The sequence below is a fragment of the Taudactylus pleione genome, unplaced genomic scaffold, assembly GCF_031769625.1.
Source record: "Taudactylus pleione unplaced genomic scaffold, aTauple2 ptg000284l, whole genome shotgun sequence".
In the NCBI taxonomy this organism is placed as follows: Eukaryota; Metazoa; Chordata; class Amphibia; order Anura; family Myobatrachidae; genus Taudactylus; species Taudactylus pleione.
This window is the reverse complement of record NW_028284686.1, coordinates 2,015,435-2,034,698: the sequence shown is the minus strand read 5'-3', so window position 1 is coordinate 2,034,698 and position 19,264 is coordinate 2,015,435. Positions and strand designations below refer to the sequence as shown.

Below are 19,264 nucleotides of genomic sequence, written 5' to 3'. Positions count from 1 at the left end.
AAGAGAGGCTATGTGGGGATGTGTAGCTAAAAAAGTAGTTGCATCAATAGGGAGCAACTCAGATTTACTCACATTGATGCGATAACCTGCAAATGATCCAAATGTGGTAATTAGATCCAGAAGTGTAGGGATGGATCGTAGGGGGTCAGATATAAAAAGCATCATATCGTCTGCAAATAAAGACAATTTACATGTTTGGTTTCTGATAGTAATACCCTTTACCTCCGTTTCCTGTCTTATTGCTATTGCCAATGGTTCTAGCGCAATTGCAAACAAAAGTGGAGAAAGCGGGCAACCCTGTCTCGTCCCTCTCTGTGTACAGAATACAGGTGATAAATATCTATTAGTGAGAATCTGAGTAAGGGGAGAAGTATATAAGGATCGTATGATCTCAACAAAAAGGGCGGGCATACCAAACCGACGCAGAGATTCAAACAGGTGATCCCAGGTTACCAGATCAAACGCTTTTTCTGCGTCTAAAGACAACAAGAACCTGGGATCACCCGTCTCGCCCATATGCAGAGACTGCAGCACCGTAAGGACTTTCCTAATGTTTGTGACAGAATTTCTGCCACAAATAAACCCGGTTTGGTCCGGGTGTATGATAGACGGGAGAATCAACTTCAACCGCTCTGCTAAAATTTTTGTCAATAATTTATAGTCTACGTTAAGTAGAGAAATGGGTCTATATGATGAAGGCAAAAGGGGGTCTCTGCCTGACTTCGGCAGAACTTTTATAATGGCCGAATTAAAATAGTGAGGGATTATTTTACTATCCATTATGGAGTTAAATACATTAGTTAAAGTCTCTGTGATTTGGGGACGTAATATTTTGAAAAACTCCCCACTCAGACCATCTGGGCCTGGGGCCTTGAACGTCTTGAGAGATTTAACAGCCTGATCTACCTCTTCATGTGTAATTTTGCCAATCAATATATCAGCCTGTGCAGATGAAATCTGTGGCAGGGTGTGTGATTCCCAAAAAGCCTCCTTTTTAGTGATATCTATTGGGTCTTGGGAATAGAGGTTTTGGTAGTAACGGAAAAAGATATTCGCGATATCTTTGCCATTGAATTGTATGGCAGAGCTTTCATCTTTGAGAGCTGCAATATTATTATGTGGCTTGGTACCTCTCAGCATGTTTGATAGGAGTCGGCTAGGTTTGTTGCCGTATCGAAAGAAATGTAATTTACCTGAGTATACATATTTATCATCCATTTGAGTGAGGATTTGATCAAAGTGTAACCTGCACTCACCATATGCGGCTCTAGTCACCGGTGAGGATGAAGCTCTTAGAGCTTGAAATGCGGATGTTAAGGCCGTCTGTGCAGATCTATAAGTGGCGTCCTGTTCAGCCTTATATTTTGTCATAAAGGAGATAATTTCCCCCCTAATCACCGCCTTAGCAGTTTGCCAATATAAACCTGGGTTATCTTTATGTATTTGGTTGTTCATTTCGTAATTGGCCCAAGCAGACTCTAGCATTGACTTAAATTTAAGGGATGAGGCTAATTTTGCCGGAAATCGCCATTGGGAGTATGAACCCAAAAGGAATTTCCCCTGTACATCCACCCACACCGGCGCATGATCCGAAATAGCTATAGTTTCAATCGATGTATCGATAATCATTGGGGATATTGAGTTAGATAAGTAAAAATAATCAAGCCTAGAAAAGGCGTTATGAGTGGCTGAGTAGTACGTGTATTCCAGATCAGTGGGGTGTCTCATTCTCCACACATCTAATAAATTCAATTCTTTGGCTATATAATTTAAACCTATTTTTGGTTGTTTGGGGGAGGAATGAGAGAAAGTTTTCCTATCTAAGGTTGGGGAAGCGACCAGATTGAAATCACCCCCTAATATAATCTTAGAATCTGCAAAAGAATATAATTTGTTAATCAATCCTAAGAAAAAAGATTTATCATATATATTGGGACCATAGACATTACACAAACAATATCTAGTGCCGTCTAGCGTGACATCCATAAGAATGTATCGGCCCTCTTGGTCCACATCAGAGGAGTGAATATCGAATTGAATACCCTTGCGTATTAGGATTACCACTCCACGTGACTTAGAACCAAATGATGATGACGCCAGTACCTGGTGGTGCAGTGTGTTTAGCTTGGCGTGTTCTGTGGGAGTTAAATGAGTCTCCTGTAAATAAGTGATATCGGATTTAAGCTTATTAAGATATGTCAATATGCGCTTTCTTTTCACTGGTGAGTGAATCCCCCTGACATTCCAGGTGCAAAACCTAAGGTGGGAATGCATCACAAGGTGTGGAAATTAGGTAATGCAAATAGTAAAAAAGTGTAGTATAAATGTTAATATACTCCCCATAATACCGGTTGGTGTTAGGTAGGTTCATAATAATATGAATGTCGGCTCTAGTGTAAGTCATAAATAAGCTATGAAGGGCATGAGCTTCGTGATTCATACAGTATAAAGAAACAAATAAACAAATGGACATAGACATAAAAAGAAAATAAAGAAAGACGCTGATATGCATAGATTGCGAATCAAATGCAAACATATAACCAAAACTATAGTCATTGATCTCAGCCTATTGAAAAGGAAAAAAAAAAAGACAATAGTCTTAATAATAACTATAAAGCAACGTCACAAGTATATATGTAATTATAATCCTAAATCAGACTATAAACATATTTTTGAAGAAAAGGGTAAAACCTGGTAAAGGCATCAAAATAGGTATGGGACATCTTCCCGTAATCAATCATTATGGTCCATCGTGGAGAGGTCCGAGGACTCTTTTACTTCGTTAAGGAAAGCCTGGGCGTCAGCAACTTCTGTGAAATCTTTAGGGCCTTGAGATGAGAAAATGCGAAGTCTAGCTGGGAATAAGAGCGCGAAGCGAGTCCCTGATTGGATGAGCTGAGAGCAGACAGGGGACATATTTCTGCGTGCTCTGGCAACCTCCGCGGAGTAGTCCTTGTCTCCTGTATATGCAGTGTCTGCAAAATGGCGCCGTCTGTAAAAGGACCTTGAAAGGAGCCAGCGTCTGCTTTCTGCAATTATGATATGCGGTCGCGGGGACCCGTCCAGCGGCGTCCCCGTGTGTTCCCCTTGCTGCTCGCACCCACCGGCTGACTGTCTGTGAGCCAGCGTCGCGGGGTTTCGCAGTGGACCAGGCGCGATGCAGGAGCCGGGAGGCGAGGGCCGGAGTCCAGCACCACGCACCGCGTCTGCAGTAGGCCGCGAGGTCCGGCAGCCCAAGTCCGGGAACCAGGATCCCGCTAGGCAATGGGAACACCCGCCTTGGGGGCAGAGATGGCTTGTGGCGGTAGGAGAGCCAAGAAGCACCGCGCACGGCCGGAGGGACTGGATCAGCAGGCTCAGTCGTAACGGAGCCCCGACTCCATGCAGCTTTCCTCCTCGGCTTCCAGGCCACGCCCCCTATTGTATACCTTATCTAACCACCACTGTATTTTCCTCTTTCGTCCAATCTTGGAAGCACTGACGCTGGGATATGAGGGAGGGGCCGAGGCGTAGGCACTAAAAATAATTGACTGACAAATTCCTCCGCCCCTTATATACCCTCCCCTTTCTCTAGCTCTCCAGTTATTTTTTTAGTGCCAGCAGGAGCAGGCACAAAGAAGTATAGGGCTTTGTTTGTTTCTAGCCTAAATTTTTTTTATCCTAATGGAATTTTAGTGCCTGAATCCCTTTATGGGATCAAGGCTGGAGGAGTGGGAATTAGGAGCAGTACTGGTAGCCAGTATCTGCTCACCCACTGCTGTATCCCGCTCCGGGCCCTGGAAGAGGGTCACTAAGCACCCACGGGTGTCTTGGGATCCTAGGATATTAATAAAAGTCCCCCATAGGAGCCGTTTTCCAAGAGACTTCAGTTGTGACCGGCTGCCACAGTTTTTACTTGTAGATTAATGCCGGTCAGCTAGGCGGCAAACTAAGTGCACAGGCAGGGTCTGGTTCCCTCTTTGTGAGCTCCGGTTTTCCCTAAAGGGGCCACTGTAAAGGCCTGGAGAATACTAGATGCTGTAGTTTTAAAAGGAAAAAATAATGTTCTTACCTGGATAACAGAGGCACCATCTGGCAATGGTGGATATCTTCTTGCCCACACTCCCAGAAAGCCTGTGGGAGGTCCTTCCAGGTCAGGTGATTTCCTGCTGTTTCCTGGAGGACCGATTGAAAAAGTGAAGACACCTGCTGCTCAGGAATCTGCAGGCTGGGGAGTGTGGTATAGTACAAACTGAAAAGTGAAATTTGTTTTTCTTTTTGCCTTTTAAAATTGCTAGAGTAGTTAGATTAGTTTCTTTTTTTTTTTGTTTCTTTAGATTAGTTATATTAATTTCTTTTGTTTTATTAAAAAAAATTATCTCTCACTATACAGACTGGTCTCAACCTGCACTTAAGGGTGAGAAGGTTCAGGATGGCGTCATTACGTTCAGTAATTGCATCTATAGAAGTAGGAGAATTTCTTGCGTCCTATATATATAGATATAAAGGATGCGTATCTCCATGTATCTATTTGGGAACGAGACCACAAACTGCTGCGGTTTTCATTAGGCCCCTGACACTTTCAGTTTTGGGCTCTGCCCTTCGGGCTTTCCTCCACACCAAGGGTGTTTACATAAATTATGGCATCTATGGTAGCTTTTCTGCATCGCCAGGGAATTACGATAATTCCCTATTTAGATGACTTGCTAATAAAGGCACCGTTACAGGAACTCTTGAAGGATCACTTGCAGGTTGTCATGACAACTCTGGAACTTCGCGGTTGGGTTCTCAATCTACCCAAATCCAAATTGGTTCCAACACAGAAGTTGGTCTTTTTGGGCCTTCTGTTCAACACTCTGTCTCAGCAGGTTTTTTTGCTCGAGCACAAGATCAGAGAGTTGCCGTCCCTGGTGCACATTCTTTTGTCTCTACATGTCTGTGCTATGCCGCATGCAGCTATTGGGGAAGACGGTGGCCGCATTCGGAACGGTTCCGTTTGCATGCTTCCATTTCAGGCCCCTTCAGCATTTTATTCTTCAGCGCTGGAGGAGGTTGGATCCTTGTCTAGATAGACAGTTTTTTCCCCTGTCTGTTTAGGTGCGCCAAACCCTGGGTTGGTGGCTCTGCACTCGCATCCTGTCCAGAGGTTGCCAACTCTCTCCCTGGTAATGGACACTAGTAACTACAGATGCCAGCCTCCAGGGATGGAGTACAATAGTTCTAGGGTCCCAATTCCAGGGGGTTTGGTCTCTGGAAGAGAAGATGTTGTCAATCAATGTGCTAGAGCTGTGAGCAGTCTTTCATGTTCTGGTTCAGGCACATGATCTTCTCAGAGACGGACCCTTACAGATACAGTCTGACAATGCCATGGTGATGGCATATATCAACAGACAGGAAGGAACCAGGAGTCCTTTGGCTATGGCAGAGACCACCCAGATTATGATGTGGGCAGACAGATTTGTTCCAGCCATATTGCCCATTTTTATCCCAGGGGTTGGCACAGGGTTCACCCAGGGGAATGGTCCCTGCATCAGGACATATTCAACATGATTGTGGAGGAATGGGGTCTGCCAGAAATAGGTCTCATGGCTTCCAGGTTGAAAAGCTTCCAAGTTACGAGGGCGCATTCTAGAGACCCACAAGCAACTCTGGTAGATGCCCTAACAGTCAAGTGGTCCTTCCAGTTCGGGTATCTTTTTCCGCCAATTCCCATGCTCCCGCATGTAATCAAGAGGATCAAGGGAGAAAAAGCTCTTGTCCTTCTATTAGCGTCAGACTGGCCACGGAGGTAGTGGTACTCGGATCTTCTGTCTATGATGGCCTACCAACCGTGGAGACTTACACTAAGAGAAGATCTACTGTCACAATGTCCATTCCTCCATCCCAGTTTTCCTCAATTGGATTTAACGGCATGGCACTTGAGACCAGTCTTTTGAGGTCCAAGGGGTTTTCTTCAGCCGTTAAGCAGACTATGTTACAGGCTCGTAAGTCATCCACTTCTATGATTTATTATAGGGTGTGGAAAGCTTACTTCTGATATTGTGAAATTGGGAAGGTTTCTGCTTCCCAGTTCGCTTGCCGCATTTATTTTCTTTTTTACTAGATGGATTGTCCAAAAACATTTACCTATCTTCCCTGAGGGGTCAGGTGTCGGCCTTGTCTATATTTTTTCAGAGATGTCTGGCGTCCATACCAGACGTCAGAACTTTCATGCAAGCAGTATAGCATATCCAGCCACCTTATGTTTCACCAGTCCCGCCTTGGGACATTAATTTTGTTTTGGCTGCAGTTCAGCGGGCTCCTTTTGAGCCACTTGAGATGGTGGATTTAAGTTGGTTAATTTGGAAAGTAGCTTTTCTTTTGGCAATCGCCTCAGCTCGTAGAGTTTCAGAGTTTACGGCTTTGTGAACTAGCTTTCCTCTTTTGATTCCTTTTATCCCGAAGGCGATATCAAGATTTCGCCTAAATCAGGAGATTGTGGTTGCAGTATTGCATCCACCTGATCTAGAGAGTCTTCTCCGGTTTCTGGTTGTGGTACGAGCACTCAGAATATATGTGGATAGGACTTCTGCCTTGCGTAAGACAGACAGCCTGCTAGTACTTTCTGACGTTCATAAGAGTCTAGCCAGCCTGTAAGCAATCTATTGCTCGTTGGATTACTTTTACTATCAAGCAGGCCTTGGGCAAGTCAGTACCTGATCCCATTCACGTACATTTGACTCGGGCTGTGAGTACTTCTTGGGCAGCTCAGCAGCGTGTCTCGATTGAGCAGTTGTGCATGGCAGCCACCTGGTCCTCAGTGCACACATTTCCCAAATTTTATCGGTTCGACATATTTGTGGCTAAAGATGCGAGTTTTGCTCGTAAGGCTTTGCGTACAGAATTGCATGTGCGTAATCCCCCCCCCCAGCGTCAGTGCTTCCCAGATTGGACGAAAGAGGGAACAAGATTCTGGCTTACTCACCGTAGAATAAATTCCACCGAGTTCGCTCCCTGATGTGTGTGTGTGTGTGTGTGTGTGTGTGTGTGTTTGTTTGTGATTCTTATGTTATTTCTTATTCCTCTCCTTTGGCTTTGCTAGTCAGATAACTGGAGAGCTAGAGAAAGGGGAGGGTATATAAGGGAGGGGGAGTTTCAGTCAGTCAATTTTTTTTAGTGCTACTCCTCGGCCCCTCCCTCATATACTGTACCAGCGTCAGTGATTCCCAGATGGAGGAATTGATTCTACGGTGAGTAACCCAGAATATTGTTTTTGTTGCATTTGTCCGTACCCCTAAGAACTATGGATCTTTAGATGGCATCAGCCAGGGGCTTTTCTATGTATTGTTGATCCTGTCATGTTGCCATCGAAACAATATCACCTGAGCTGTTCTGTGGCTGGTGCCGTGCTACAATTTTCTTATTACAAGTATATGACCCAAAAAAGCACATAGCGCGATTCCTTGTTTCCTGAGAGCAGCCACAATAATACCACTTTGGTAAAGGTATTTGGAGAAGTGGTGAGTTTCTATAGCAGATGTGACCTGGAAATATTGGCCAAGCACAAAGACTTTGATAAACTGATGATGTTGAGATACAGTAGGATGTGGAGACATGCATCTTGTAAATCTATTGGGGCAAGAAAGTCTCCTTCCACTTCTGCCTGGAGAAGGGACTGTACTGACCCAATGCAGCAGTGTCTTGTGTAAATTAATTGATCGAGCTACTTCAGATTGAAGGCTCCATGACACATGTTCTACCAATAAAGGTTTGCAATAAAAGTAGATACCTGTATGTAAAATAACTGGAGAAATTACTTCTACCAATAAAGTCTGTAACTTGTTCTCTAATGCCACCAGTTTCACTGGAGTGGATGGAATTGGGGATATAGCTAACCTATTTCCTCTGGTTATAGAGTTGAATTGATCTTGTACCCGTTATTGATGATTAACCCATTGATCTTATGTGATGAACACCCATATCTCTGCATAGTTTGAAATCCTACTACCCACAGGACTCAGGTCTGGAAAGGCCTTGGGCTCAACTTCCTGGAGGAACAAAAAGACTGCTTAAATGTAGTACCACCAAGCTTTAAACCCTGGCTGATATCTTCAAGCGTATCTGAAGTAAAGAAAAGTGTTTGGTTCCATTCTCCTGTGGCAGATATTGTAATTTACTGTACCTTTAGTAATTTTTTTGAATAATTCAGTCAGTTTTTCCTAGTTTAGTTAGGGGATTATTTGAGCGTAGGTCTGCTTCACGTGTGACTACTGCTAGAGCTATATTTCTGGATGAGAAGGTAATTGCATTCAATGAAGTTGCAAAGAAAATTAATCCCTTTTTTTTATCCTTCTAATGCTTTTAAATACAAGCAAAAAATATGGTATTTGCTCAATCAGCTTAATGCCATACTACAGGTGCTTGTAAAGGGCGGGGTTTACACTGAACTACAAAAAAAAAAAAAAAAGGAATTTGCCCAAAATACTTAAATCCTACATAGTAATAGAAATTCAGAGGTATTGGTTACATACGTTTGCAAATATATGAATAAGCGCTGGGCCAACGTCAAGGTTCCTCTATACCAGCGTCCCTAACATTAAGGGGTTCACGTCCGAGAAGCAAGGCACCCCAAAAAATTCCAGCCAAGGACCATCCCCAGGGCATCACACGAAAAGGGGAAAAAAGGTGATAGTGAAGTGTAAAGATAGATGTGTAAAGATAAATCAATAAGTGTTAATGAAATGTAAAAGAATTAAAATTACATAAATAATATACAAACGATTAGAGAGGTGAAAAAATATTCTATGTGAATTAAGTGGTGATGCCATGAGAAAGGTCCAGCCAGAACAACCCCGGGGCCCCACTCCCGAACGCTCACCCCAAAATAATTATTGCTACATAATAGTAGCACCCACTCTGGGTCATATAATTACAAATTGGTGTACTGCATGATAACAGTACATGTATGAGCTGAGAGCTAACTTACCTTGGAGGTACCCCAAAAAACCTCCACATGGCACTACAAGGATCAGCACCTCCTCCTAATGCTGACTCCCTTCATGCCTCCAAACTGCAAGCAAAAATATGGTAGTTGCTCAATTAGCTTAATGACATACTACAGGTGTTTGTAAAGGGCGGGGTTTACACTGAACTACAAAAAAAAAAGAATTTGCCCTCCAGCACACTGCAGCTAAATCAAAAATACTTAAATCCTACATAATAATATAAATTCAGAGGTATTGGTTACATACATTTGCAAATATATGAATAAGCGCTGGGCCAATGTCAAGGCTCCTCTATACCAGCGTCCCTAACATTAAGGGGTTCACGTCCGAGAAGAAAGGCCCCCCAAAAAGGGAGCAGCAGGGGAAAAATTATGGAGACGGGAGTGGGTTAGTTGGCAAGAGAGGTGACATGCATTTGTGGAATGAAGTGGACAGGTGGGAGTGTGAAGGGAGATGTAAATGGGAGAGGATTGGGTGAGGGCTGTAAGTTATCAGGGTTAAATGACCCTTCCCCCGATTTCTCCTGTCTCATTGCTAGATGACCAGTAGGGCCCAATAAGAGAACCCTGGCACTGGAAGGTCCAGGCTGTTCATCCTCTATTATTCCCCCTTATGTGATCTGGGTCTCTTCTGCCCCTGTATACTATGAAGGTGCTTACCTAGGATGTTGGCTCTGGCTCCATATTGTAGAAATGTTGCTTGAAGCTACAGTGTCTATCAGACCAGTTCCTTTATGTTAAACAGTTTCTCCACCGGTCAGTACAGAATGTAACCCAGAAACAGACGCCACATGACCGTCTGTGCCCATCACTAATAGAAGAGAAGGGCTTTCCTAGCCCGCATTTACTACTTGGAAGTCGCAACTATCATCTCTGAGGAATCACCCCTGTCCCTGCTTCCACTCTTGGAGTTGCATCATAGGGACTTTCTGGGCTTTTTGAGAACAGTAAGCTGCTATAAAAATAACCCTATACACGAACACTACACACAATCCCCACAGATATGAAAAAAGATCAAAGGGAATGTAGATTCCCACAAAATATTTTACTCCGCTGACTAAACCGTTATACATTATGGTTACCATGGAAAAGGAAAAAGCTTTATTGCTGCCATATAGACAGAATCTGCTTTACAATTGTGAAGGAAGCACTGCAAGCAAATATACCGGGATGCAGTTAAGATGCTGGCGGAGGGGATGCCGGATGTCTGTATACCGACACCCACAATCAGCTGCCTGGGCTGGGAGGTTAGAGTTAGGCACCATCCTGGGACGGTTACATTTGGGTTGCGGGAAGGGGGGTTGGAGTTGGACACCACCGGGGGGAGGTTAGGGTTAGGCACCACCAGGGGAGGGATAGGGTTGGGGGGGGGGGGGAGGGTTATGGTACTTACCGGTCCGTCGGGATATTGAAGATCAGAATGCCGCTGTCTGTCTTCTGACCGCCAGCGTCCCCCCTAGCAGTATATCATACCGATTCCAATATGCCATCATAAGTTTATATTGTTTTGTTACATTGCAGGGCTTCTTTATGTCTCTTTTTACATAACATAGCAAATTACATGTTTTTCTGATGGCTTTTATTTTATATTGAGCATGTTTTTTTTTTCCCTTTGTATTATAAATATGAGAATGTGTGTTTACAGTATTCCACCAAAGAACTCTGATATGTGCCTTGTCTGTAATAACACATAATTGTTCTCTAACTTCCTACTTTTGGTGGTTTGTGAATTTCCTTCTAGACTTTTTTCTATATATAATTAAAAGGATCAGAGGTGTTTTCTGTCTAAATGTGCTGCCCACGGCTAGTTTTGTTATTAGACCTGTCTACATGCACCTCTTTCCTTTCATAGTCTGTGGCTTCTCCCTCTCACATGAGATTTTCCACCTCCCATCTGACCTTAAAATAAAGGTTTTAATCCCCTTGCTTATTATAAGTAGATGTATATTATGTTGTGCTTTGTGTGTAATAGATCAATTCTCAAATAAGTTAATCAGGTAAGAGGACTGCTGCCAGTTGACTAGTTTGGGCGAAGTATAGAATATGTGAGGCCGCCTGTGGGCAGTAGGAGCAGCCTTGGGGGCTGGTTGTGGTCTTTATAGTCGTGGCCAAGGGACTGGTGATTGAGAAGCAGCCTTGAGGGCTGGTTGTGGCCTTTATAGTCGTGGCCAAGGGACTGGTGATGTGAAGCAGCCTTGAGGCTGTTGGAGCAGGCTTGGTGGCTGCTACCAGTGTCGCCGGGATGACACTGGCGACGGTGTGCTTAATAGCGCACCTGGAATGCAGAGCTGCTAACAGTGCCGCCGGGATGACGGTGTGCTACGTTGCGCACCTGGAACGCAGAGTTGCTACCAGCGCCGCCGGGATGACACTGCCGACTGTGTGCTGGATTGCGCACCTGGAACGCAGAGCTGCTACCAGCGCCGTCGGGATGACACTGGCGACGGTGTGCTAGGTTGCGCACCTGGAACGCAGAGTAGCTACCAGTGCCCCGGGCTGACACTGGCGGCGGTGTGCTGGATTGCGCACCTGGAAGACTAAACTGCGACTGGTGCTGCTGAGCTAACACAATTCACCGGATGATGACAGATGCTTCTGGGGTAGGAAGCTCTCCGTACTGCCCAGATGGTACAAGCAGCACGTATGGGCAAGATGCAAGGTGGAGCCGCCTGGATGGAATAAACAGCTCACATGAAACACAGCAAGACTGACACAGGTACTCGACTGACATGCAGGAGACCGGAACCGGAAGTACGAACATACTTCTGTCACCGGTGTGGATTGCTGGGCTGGGTGGAATTTAACAGAAACAGAATCAAATCCAAGCAACTTTTCATTAATGACAGATTACTGTGCACCTGGGCTGTGTCCAGAGAGGAGAATCAATTAGTGCACCTGACACTGCACAGGGGCAGCAATTAGTGCAGTGCTTCAGTAGCAACAAAGGCTGGAAGTCCAAGCAATAGGATCTGCTAACTGCAGATCATAACAGTTCCTGAATCCTACAAATCTTTAAAAAATCAGGAATAAATAGGTCTGCACATATTCATGATAAATTATAAATATTGAGGTGTTTTTTGATTGTGAACAGCAAATGTTGTACATATTTTTGCAGGTCATGTTAAACTTGGTGATTACCAGTTAGATAAAGTGTCAGACAATTTGTTTGAATCCGGGTCCCCTGACAATTGTACTGTGGACATATTTGGGATCTTTGATAGAGGTTCTACCATATGTAGTGTTCATCTGTATTTCTGCTATTAGGAGATGTTGATTTCCATTTACAAAAAAGATTAGTGCTATGAAAAAGTGTTTAGTACAAGAGGGCGGTGACCATGATAATGGTAAGCCAATTAACTGACCATCTGCAGGTCTCCACATCATATGTAAGTACGTACTTGGACAAAGTTGTCAGTATCCTTCCACAAAAAAAGTAAAACCTTTTTTTTTTTTTTCTGAAATCACTGGAATGTGACAAATGTAATTGGCATCCAATATTGTCTATTCCATATTTAAATAGGACTTTGCATTTGGTTATTTGATTCAACAGAATATTTTATTTCAAGCAAATGAAAATGGCATGGACAAAAATGATGGGACCCTTAACCAGATATATTGTTGTACAACCTTTAGAGGCAATCAAGTGAGTTCTGTAGCTCTCAATGAGCATTCTGTACCAGTCAGCAGGTAGTTTGTTCCACTCTTCCAAACTGCTCCAGCTGTCCCAGGTTTGATGTGTTTCTCAGCTCTTTACATCAATGTTTGATAGGATTAAGATCTGGGCTCATAGAAGGCCACTTCAATATATTCCAATGTTTTTTTTCCTTATCTTTTTCTTGGGTGTGTTTAGCTGTGTGCTTTGGGTCATTGCCTTGTTGGAGAACCCATGACCTGCAACTGAGACAGAGCTTTCTGACACTGGGCAGTATGTTTCACTCCAGAATGTTTTGTTAGTCTTGAGATTTCATTGTGCTCTGCACAGATTAAAGGCACTCCATGCCAGACGTACCAAAGCAGCCCAAAATGTAACCGAGCCTCCTCCATGTTTCACAGTAGGTAAGGTGTTCTTTTGTTTGTACGCTTCAGTTTTTTTCGTCTGTGAACATAGAGCTGATGTGACTTGCCAAAAAGCTCCAGTTTTGACTAGTCCATACTCCTCTTCATTCCCCCTGAAGCATTGTGGCTTGTGTCCATAGGCATTTTAGCAAATTCAAGTCTGGGTCTTCTTCCATGGAGCCCACTGTTACTCAAAAAGTGCCAGGTGATGAGATCAGTCAATGATGTACCAGGACCTTGGCGTTCAGCTTCTAGCTCTTTGGAAGTTTTCCTTGGTGCTCTTTCTCTACCATGCTCACTAGTCGGGGATTGATTTTCCTCTTGCGGCTGTGTCCAGGGAGGTTGCCTACAGTCTCATGGATGTTAATCTTCTTAATATTTGTCACAGGAACATCAAGCTGATTGGAAATGGTCTTATAGCATTTACCTTTAACATGCTTGTCTATAATGTTCTTTCTGATATCCTCAGATAACTCTCTCCTTTGTTTTCTCTGGTTTATGTTTAGTGTGGTGCACACGATGATGCCAAACAGCATAGTGACTACTTTTCTTCTATTTAAAATTACTGAATGACTGATTAGAAGTGTAATGATGGGTGATGCTTATTCAAGAAAGCAATTAAGTTTAAAATATCTCTATAATCCAATTATTATCTTTTCTAACGGCCGATCTGATGGATTGGTACGATATTGCTGCTATATCATACCGTGTGTGGGCATGATATCGGACAGTGTGTGCTCCCGTGGGGTCGTACCATCGCACCTCCAGATCTTACTGCATGTTCACTTGATCTGGGGAGGCGATGTACAATCCCATGCTGCGCTATGCGGGTTGGGGAGTGTGGGGCCTTAAGAGGTACATCATATCTGTCCAGGCCATTTATTGGAGCATAAGCAATAATTTATCTCTCTTCACAATTGCTTTCTTCTATAACGTAGCAAAGGTACATACAGGTATGTATACATGAGGCAATAGTGTTTTATTTCATCAGTTTTCAGGAGGAGAGATTCTTTGTTTCAGTGAGATGTAAGGGTACCAACAACTTTGGCCACATCTGTATATCCTATACCTATATCTGTGCTAGTGTTTGATTTATTTTTTTTATCTGTTTGTATCTTAAATTTGTTTTGTATGCAAAAGTTGCTCTTAACATGCAGTACACTGTTGTTTGTCGTCATAATGTATCTTTCTGCTTAGGATGAAGAGTTGGGAAGTTTCCTGACTTCTTTGCTAAAGAAAGGCTTACCGCAGGGCACAAGCTAGTGTATGGCCTGCACTGTACCAGGAGTCCTTAAGGAAAACCGTGGGACTGGATTTGTTATGTATGCGCTATATCAAGACTTTCTGGAATACCACTCATGTCCGTGTATGAGCTCCCCGGGAACTTCTGCTGAATGAACTGAAGCACTACAGACATGCTCTAGAAAAGGCATGGGACACTGTGCATTCCTTCATAGCTTTTAGGTGAGAGCTCTGCCACTCATCCGTCCTATTACTATGGAGGTGATCTGCACGGACTCCATGTGGTCTATGGAATAAGATTCTGTGTTTGTGTACTTAGCACTGGTACTTTTTAATAAAGTCGTTTGTTACAGTTTTTGGTTCTGACAGTGTCTCCTGGAGACTTCTTTTATTTATCCCAAAATCTAAGACTGTCAATCCACATCCTTCTTCTGTTTTTTGTTTTAAAAAGTATACTCTTAGTTAAATGCATAATTCCTTAAATAGTTAACTTATATGTACAGAGACCACTGGATCCTATACAGCTACTAAGCTGCTACTCGCACAACACAGACAATGCTGAGCCTACACATACCTTCCTCCGTGCATACTTTATTCTTTCTTTTTAATGTAAATGTTAGGAATTTGGAACACAGGATGGTCTCTGTTTCCCAAGATCTGTGTCCCCACACTTATATCAAATAAGGCAGATTTCCAATGTTCTCTTGTTGTGGTTACATAATATTAAAAGATATATGTATAATTGTATTTTTGTTAAACATTTTTTGCAAAAAAAACTAATCTACAACCGTATTACTGAGAAGAGGAATTGGTATGTTGTATGAGCCAATAAGCTTTCCCCTCTAGAAGCACAATGAGCATATTGGGCCGGATACTGATGTGTCTGCATGTTTTGCTGGTGTAGCACCCATGAATTTATGCTAATGCCACTACAGCGCCCCTTACCTGGTGTACAGTCGTGTGTTCCAATGTGCAAGGACTGACACGCCCACTTTGAGCGCCTTACATTCTCAAATACCACTTGGTGCCTCTTTAGATGGGTGTGGTATGCTAGCTAGATAGTTATGTCGGCATGGTTGAAATGTCGGCATGCAGCATGTCGACATTCATCAAGCCTGCATGGATGACATGATGGATTGTTGACCTAACATCCCTGGTGGCATATCAGTCACTTACCTGGTAGTATCGGCTCCAACGTGTTGTTCGGGTCCTAGTGGTCAGTGACCGTCGCTTCCAGCACAGACATCTGACAGTGGCGGTCTGGCTATTCCTAATCACTGCCTCTAACCTTCTCCCTGGTGCCTAACCCTCCTGGTATTGCCTAAACCTTTTGAGAATTTTGACATTTCACATGGCGACATTTCATCAATGTGAACATGCCGACAGTCTGTGGTAACTCAACAATGTTACTGGATCCATTTAGACACCACCATTGGAAACTTGCACCAACCTTCTGCTAGGTGCAGATTCTCCATCTGAGTATGGCCTCCAATGTGAGCAAAGAAGTGGCTTTGTATGTAACCACCTTCAGCGCCATGCCAGTGCCTCTCCCATAGGATGTAGCGTTTATTGTGCGTCTGATTAGCCACCTCGCCCTTTCACCCTCCAGGAACGCCCAATACATTTCTAATACATTTCAGCCACCATGCTTCTGGATCAGTACTGAGACTCTGTGCGCTAACAATCTGGACGCCTGCGCGGTGCGACTTAAATGAATGCAGAGTAGAGTAACATCGCTCCACTGTGTCTAACATTGGCAGTGCGGGCGACACCGAATCAGCCCATTGTTAATGGTTTATTTAAAGTGAAATTCTGTTATAATTTATTTATTTTATTTATTAACAGTTTCTTATATCGCGCAGCATATGCCGTTGCGCTTTACAATTGATCATGACAGCTAAACCACTGACCAGCCAAATATTCTGATAACTCAAATCGGTCATTGCAAGAATTTTTTCTGCATTTAAACTAACATATTGGTTAAAAGAATAAATAAAATACATGCAGTGCTATATGGGATGGCTCGCCACACACCCTGCACCCATTATAGGTACGCCACTGGATAGTCTGTGACAGTGCAGAACAAGCACTAAGGGGTACATTTACTAAAGTGAGAGTTTTTAGAAGAGAGTTTTAAAAGTGATGTTGCCCATAGCAACCAATCAGATTCTACTTAACATTTAACTAGCAGCTTCTAGAAGATAATAGCTAGAATCTGATTGGTTGCTATGGGCAACATCACTTTTAAAACTTTTTAGACCATACACAATGGAAAGATGTAACGTGGAGGGATATTGATAAAAAAAAATCCCCCACTGACATCACAGACCACATCCTTCTTGTGCATTTACGCTTTCACTTCCCTCACATACAAGAGGAGCTTCACTGTAAAATCTCTCCTTAGCTATCCATCTTATACCAGTATTTTCAGCTTGTCATTGGCCGGGTCCCTAGCCCTGTATCTTTTCCTCCTTTCTCCCCTATCCCCCATCTGTGTCCTAATGGTTTGAGGGAATGGGGGTCGTAGGCACTCAAAGTTCTGTGCAACCAAACACCAAGCTCTTCCTGCGATTGTGCAAGACAGATATTTAGTAGATATATATTATGTTAATAAACATTGTTACACTGTATTTCTATATTTCATTTGTGTGAACTTTAGTACACAAAGCACATGCAAAGTCCCGCATCTTTTGTTATGTAAAGTTAAATTATTATCTGTCCTGTTTTGAATTGTTGCTTGTTGTGAAATGAAGAGAGAATTCCCTACCCTACTAAGATTAAACAGAATGATAACTAGAAGTCCCACAACCAATATGTAGTATAGGTGGTGGGGAGTGGGCAGTTGGGGATATGGTCAAAATTCCAACAGTAGGGATGTCCGCGCCAGAATCCCGACGGTAAGTACTGGGATTAGGCACTAAGGGAGGCGGGTTGGGTTTAGGGGGGTTATATTTAGGTACTAGGGGAGGAGGTTAGATTTAGACAGTGGGGATGGAGGGGTAGGGAGAGGGTTAGGATACTGACCTACAAGTGTCTGTATCTTAACCCTGTTGGGATGCCAGCGTCGGGATTCTGACTGCCAGGATCCCGAGCACCCGCATCCTGTACCCAACCCGGCAGTTGTTACCCTTGTTAGATTGTGTGTTTCAATGTGTGTCCAATTTGCTATGCTATATAATAACTAGTGTTTGTGTTTCTACTTTGCTTCTCCATGGCAGCCATTGCCTTGCCAAGGGTCCGCCCATGTGGTGTATATATCCCAGCTACTCCTCTTCCCTTTGTCTTTTTTTTTCCTCCCCTGTCTCATGGAAAGACTAGTGTAGGGATATTTTGTGATCCTAGGACTTGCCTCATATAGATTGTAAGCTCCACTGGGGCAGGGACAGATGTGAGTGGCCAAATATTCTCTGTAAAGTGCTGCGGAATATATGTGCTCTATATAAATAACTGGTTATAAATAACCTCTGCCCAGTGATGTGCCTCCTAGAGCTGCAGTCTGTGGCTGGGGTGGCACACTGGGGATTACTCCGTGTGATTGAAGGCTTGGTGAGCTGCAAGTGGAGCATGCTGTCAGACTTGGTGGCCGGCGGAGTCTACGGCCAGAGCATTCATAGACCGGCAAACTACGCAGAGCTGGAAGCAATCCCCATACCAAGCACTGAGGTGGCATTGCCTGTGACTGCTTTCTATGGATACAGCTAGGATGGACAAGCAGCTTACCCCCCCCCCCCCCCCAACAGCCAGTCGGCACCCAAACAAGGTAAGTCCTCATTAGATGGGCGCTTAATGTGTCTGTTAGATTAGTAAGGCTATTAAATGTTGGTAGGCCTTAAATATGCACTGAGGGCCTGATTCAGACCCGGTCGCTCTGACAGAGCGCTCGCTCTGAATCAGGGCCGGGTTTTTCTTCTTTTTGGAGCGGCCTCTTGGCCGCTCGCATAGCTGACGTTCAAGACAATCGCGACCATCAGGCTTGCGACGAGACCCTTATCGTAGGGTCTCGTTCATCCCAAGCCCCAGAGAGCTTTCGGCTTTAACAGAGCCGGAAGCTCTCCACTGACATCACTTGTGATGTCAGTGGGGCCGCCCCCAAACGGCAGGCATTCTCATGGGCACGCCTCCGTTTGGGCAGCCACCCCCCCGGCCCGCCCACCAACCGGGGGCGAGCTGTCACTCAACATCGACAGCTCGCCCTCTTTGGTGCGAGACCCGGAGTGACGGAGTGCCCGTCGCTAGCCGGATCTTGCACATGCGCACGACGGAGCCGGCTCCGTCGTGCGCATGCGCTGTGGGCCACCATCGACCCGGTTGCGAGCGCTCAGCGCTTGCGACTGGGTCTGAATCAGGCCCTGTGTCTCCAGTAACAGTGGGTCCTAAATAGAAAACATCTTAAGAAGTATACTATATAAGTAGATGTGCAACCTGTGATAAACCTCTTGCTGGGATTCAGGATAAGGTATTCTGTGATGTTTGTGTTCAGGAGCCTGTAGCTTTTTCTAGCCAGATGCAGGAACTTATGGATGAAGAAATCACTTATTTTTAAGGAGTAAGTCTGAGCTCTGCAGGAGTCTAAGGCTGGGTACACACACAAAGATTTTCTGTCCAACCATTCAACTAGTTGATTGTTTAGATCAAACATTTAACAAACTTGCCTGAAGACCATTTTCATCTGTTTTCTGGCATTTAGGAGCAAATTGCTGATCATCAGTTACTCCCATATGTTACCAGATTTTCATTCCAACCATTCAACTAGTTGGATGGTTGGACAGAAAATCTTTACGTGTGTATGCAGCTTACAGATCCAGATCCCCGTTGAGCCTGGATTAGGAGAATGGTGCAGTGTCTTCTATTTATGGTTTAGAAGAAGAGTTTGAGGATTTTTCTAGTGAAGAATCAGGGGAGAATGTTTAATATAGAACTTCTGGAAAGTGCTGGAAAACATTTATAAGTTTATGGACTAAAAGGAAGTTTAGGAGTAGAACGATGAGTTGCACTTGCTGTTTG

General features: G+C 44.0%; 1 protein-coding gene across 5 annotated transcripts in view; it reads left to right on the top strand.

Moving 5' to 3' along the window:
• Positions 1 to 14,626, top strand: part of INTS11 (integrator complex subunit 11) — a 52,369-nt gene extending 37,743 nt beyond the window's left edge. For all 5 annotated transcript variants that reach the window (XM_088482255.1, XM_088482259.1, XM_088482258.1 and 2 more), the window contains exon 18: positions 14,216 to 14,626. In XM_088482255.1, coding sequence (XP_088338381.1) covers positions 14,216 to 14,281 — 66 coding nt within the window. In that variant the 3' untranslated portion in view covers positions 14,282 to 14,626. The remainder of the gene's footprint in view (positions 1 to 14,215) is intronic.
• The last annotated feature ends 4,638 nt before the right edge of the window (positions 14,627 to 19,264 follow it).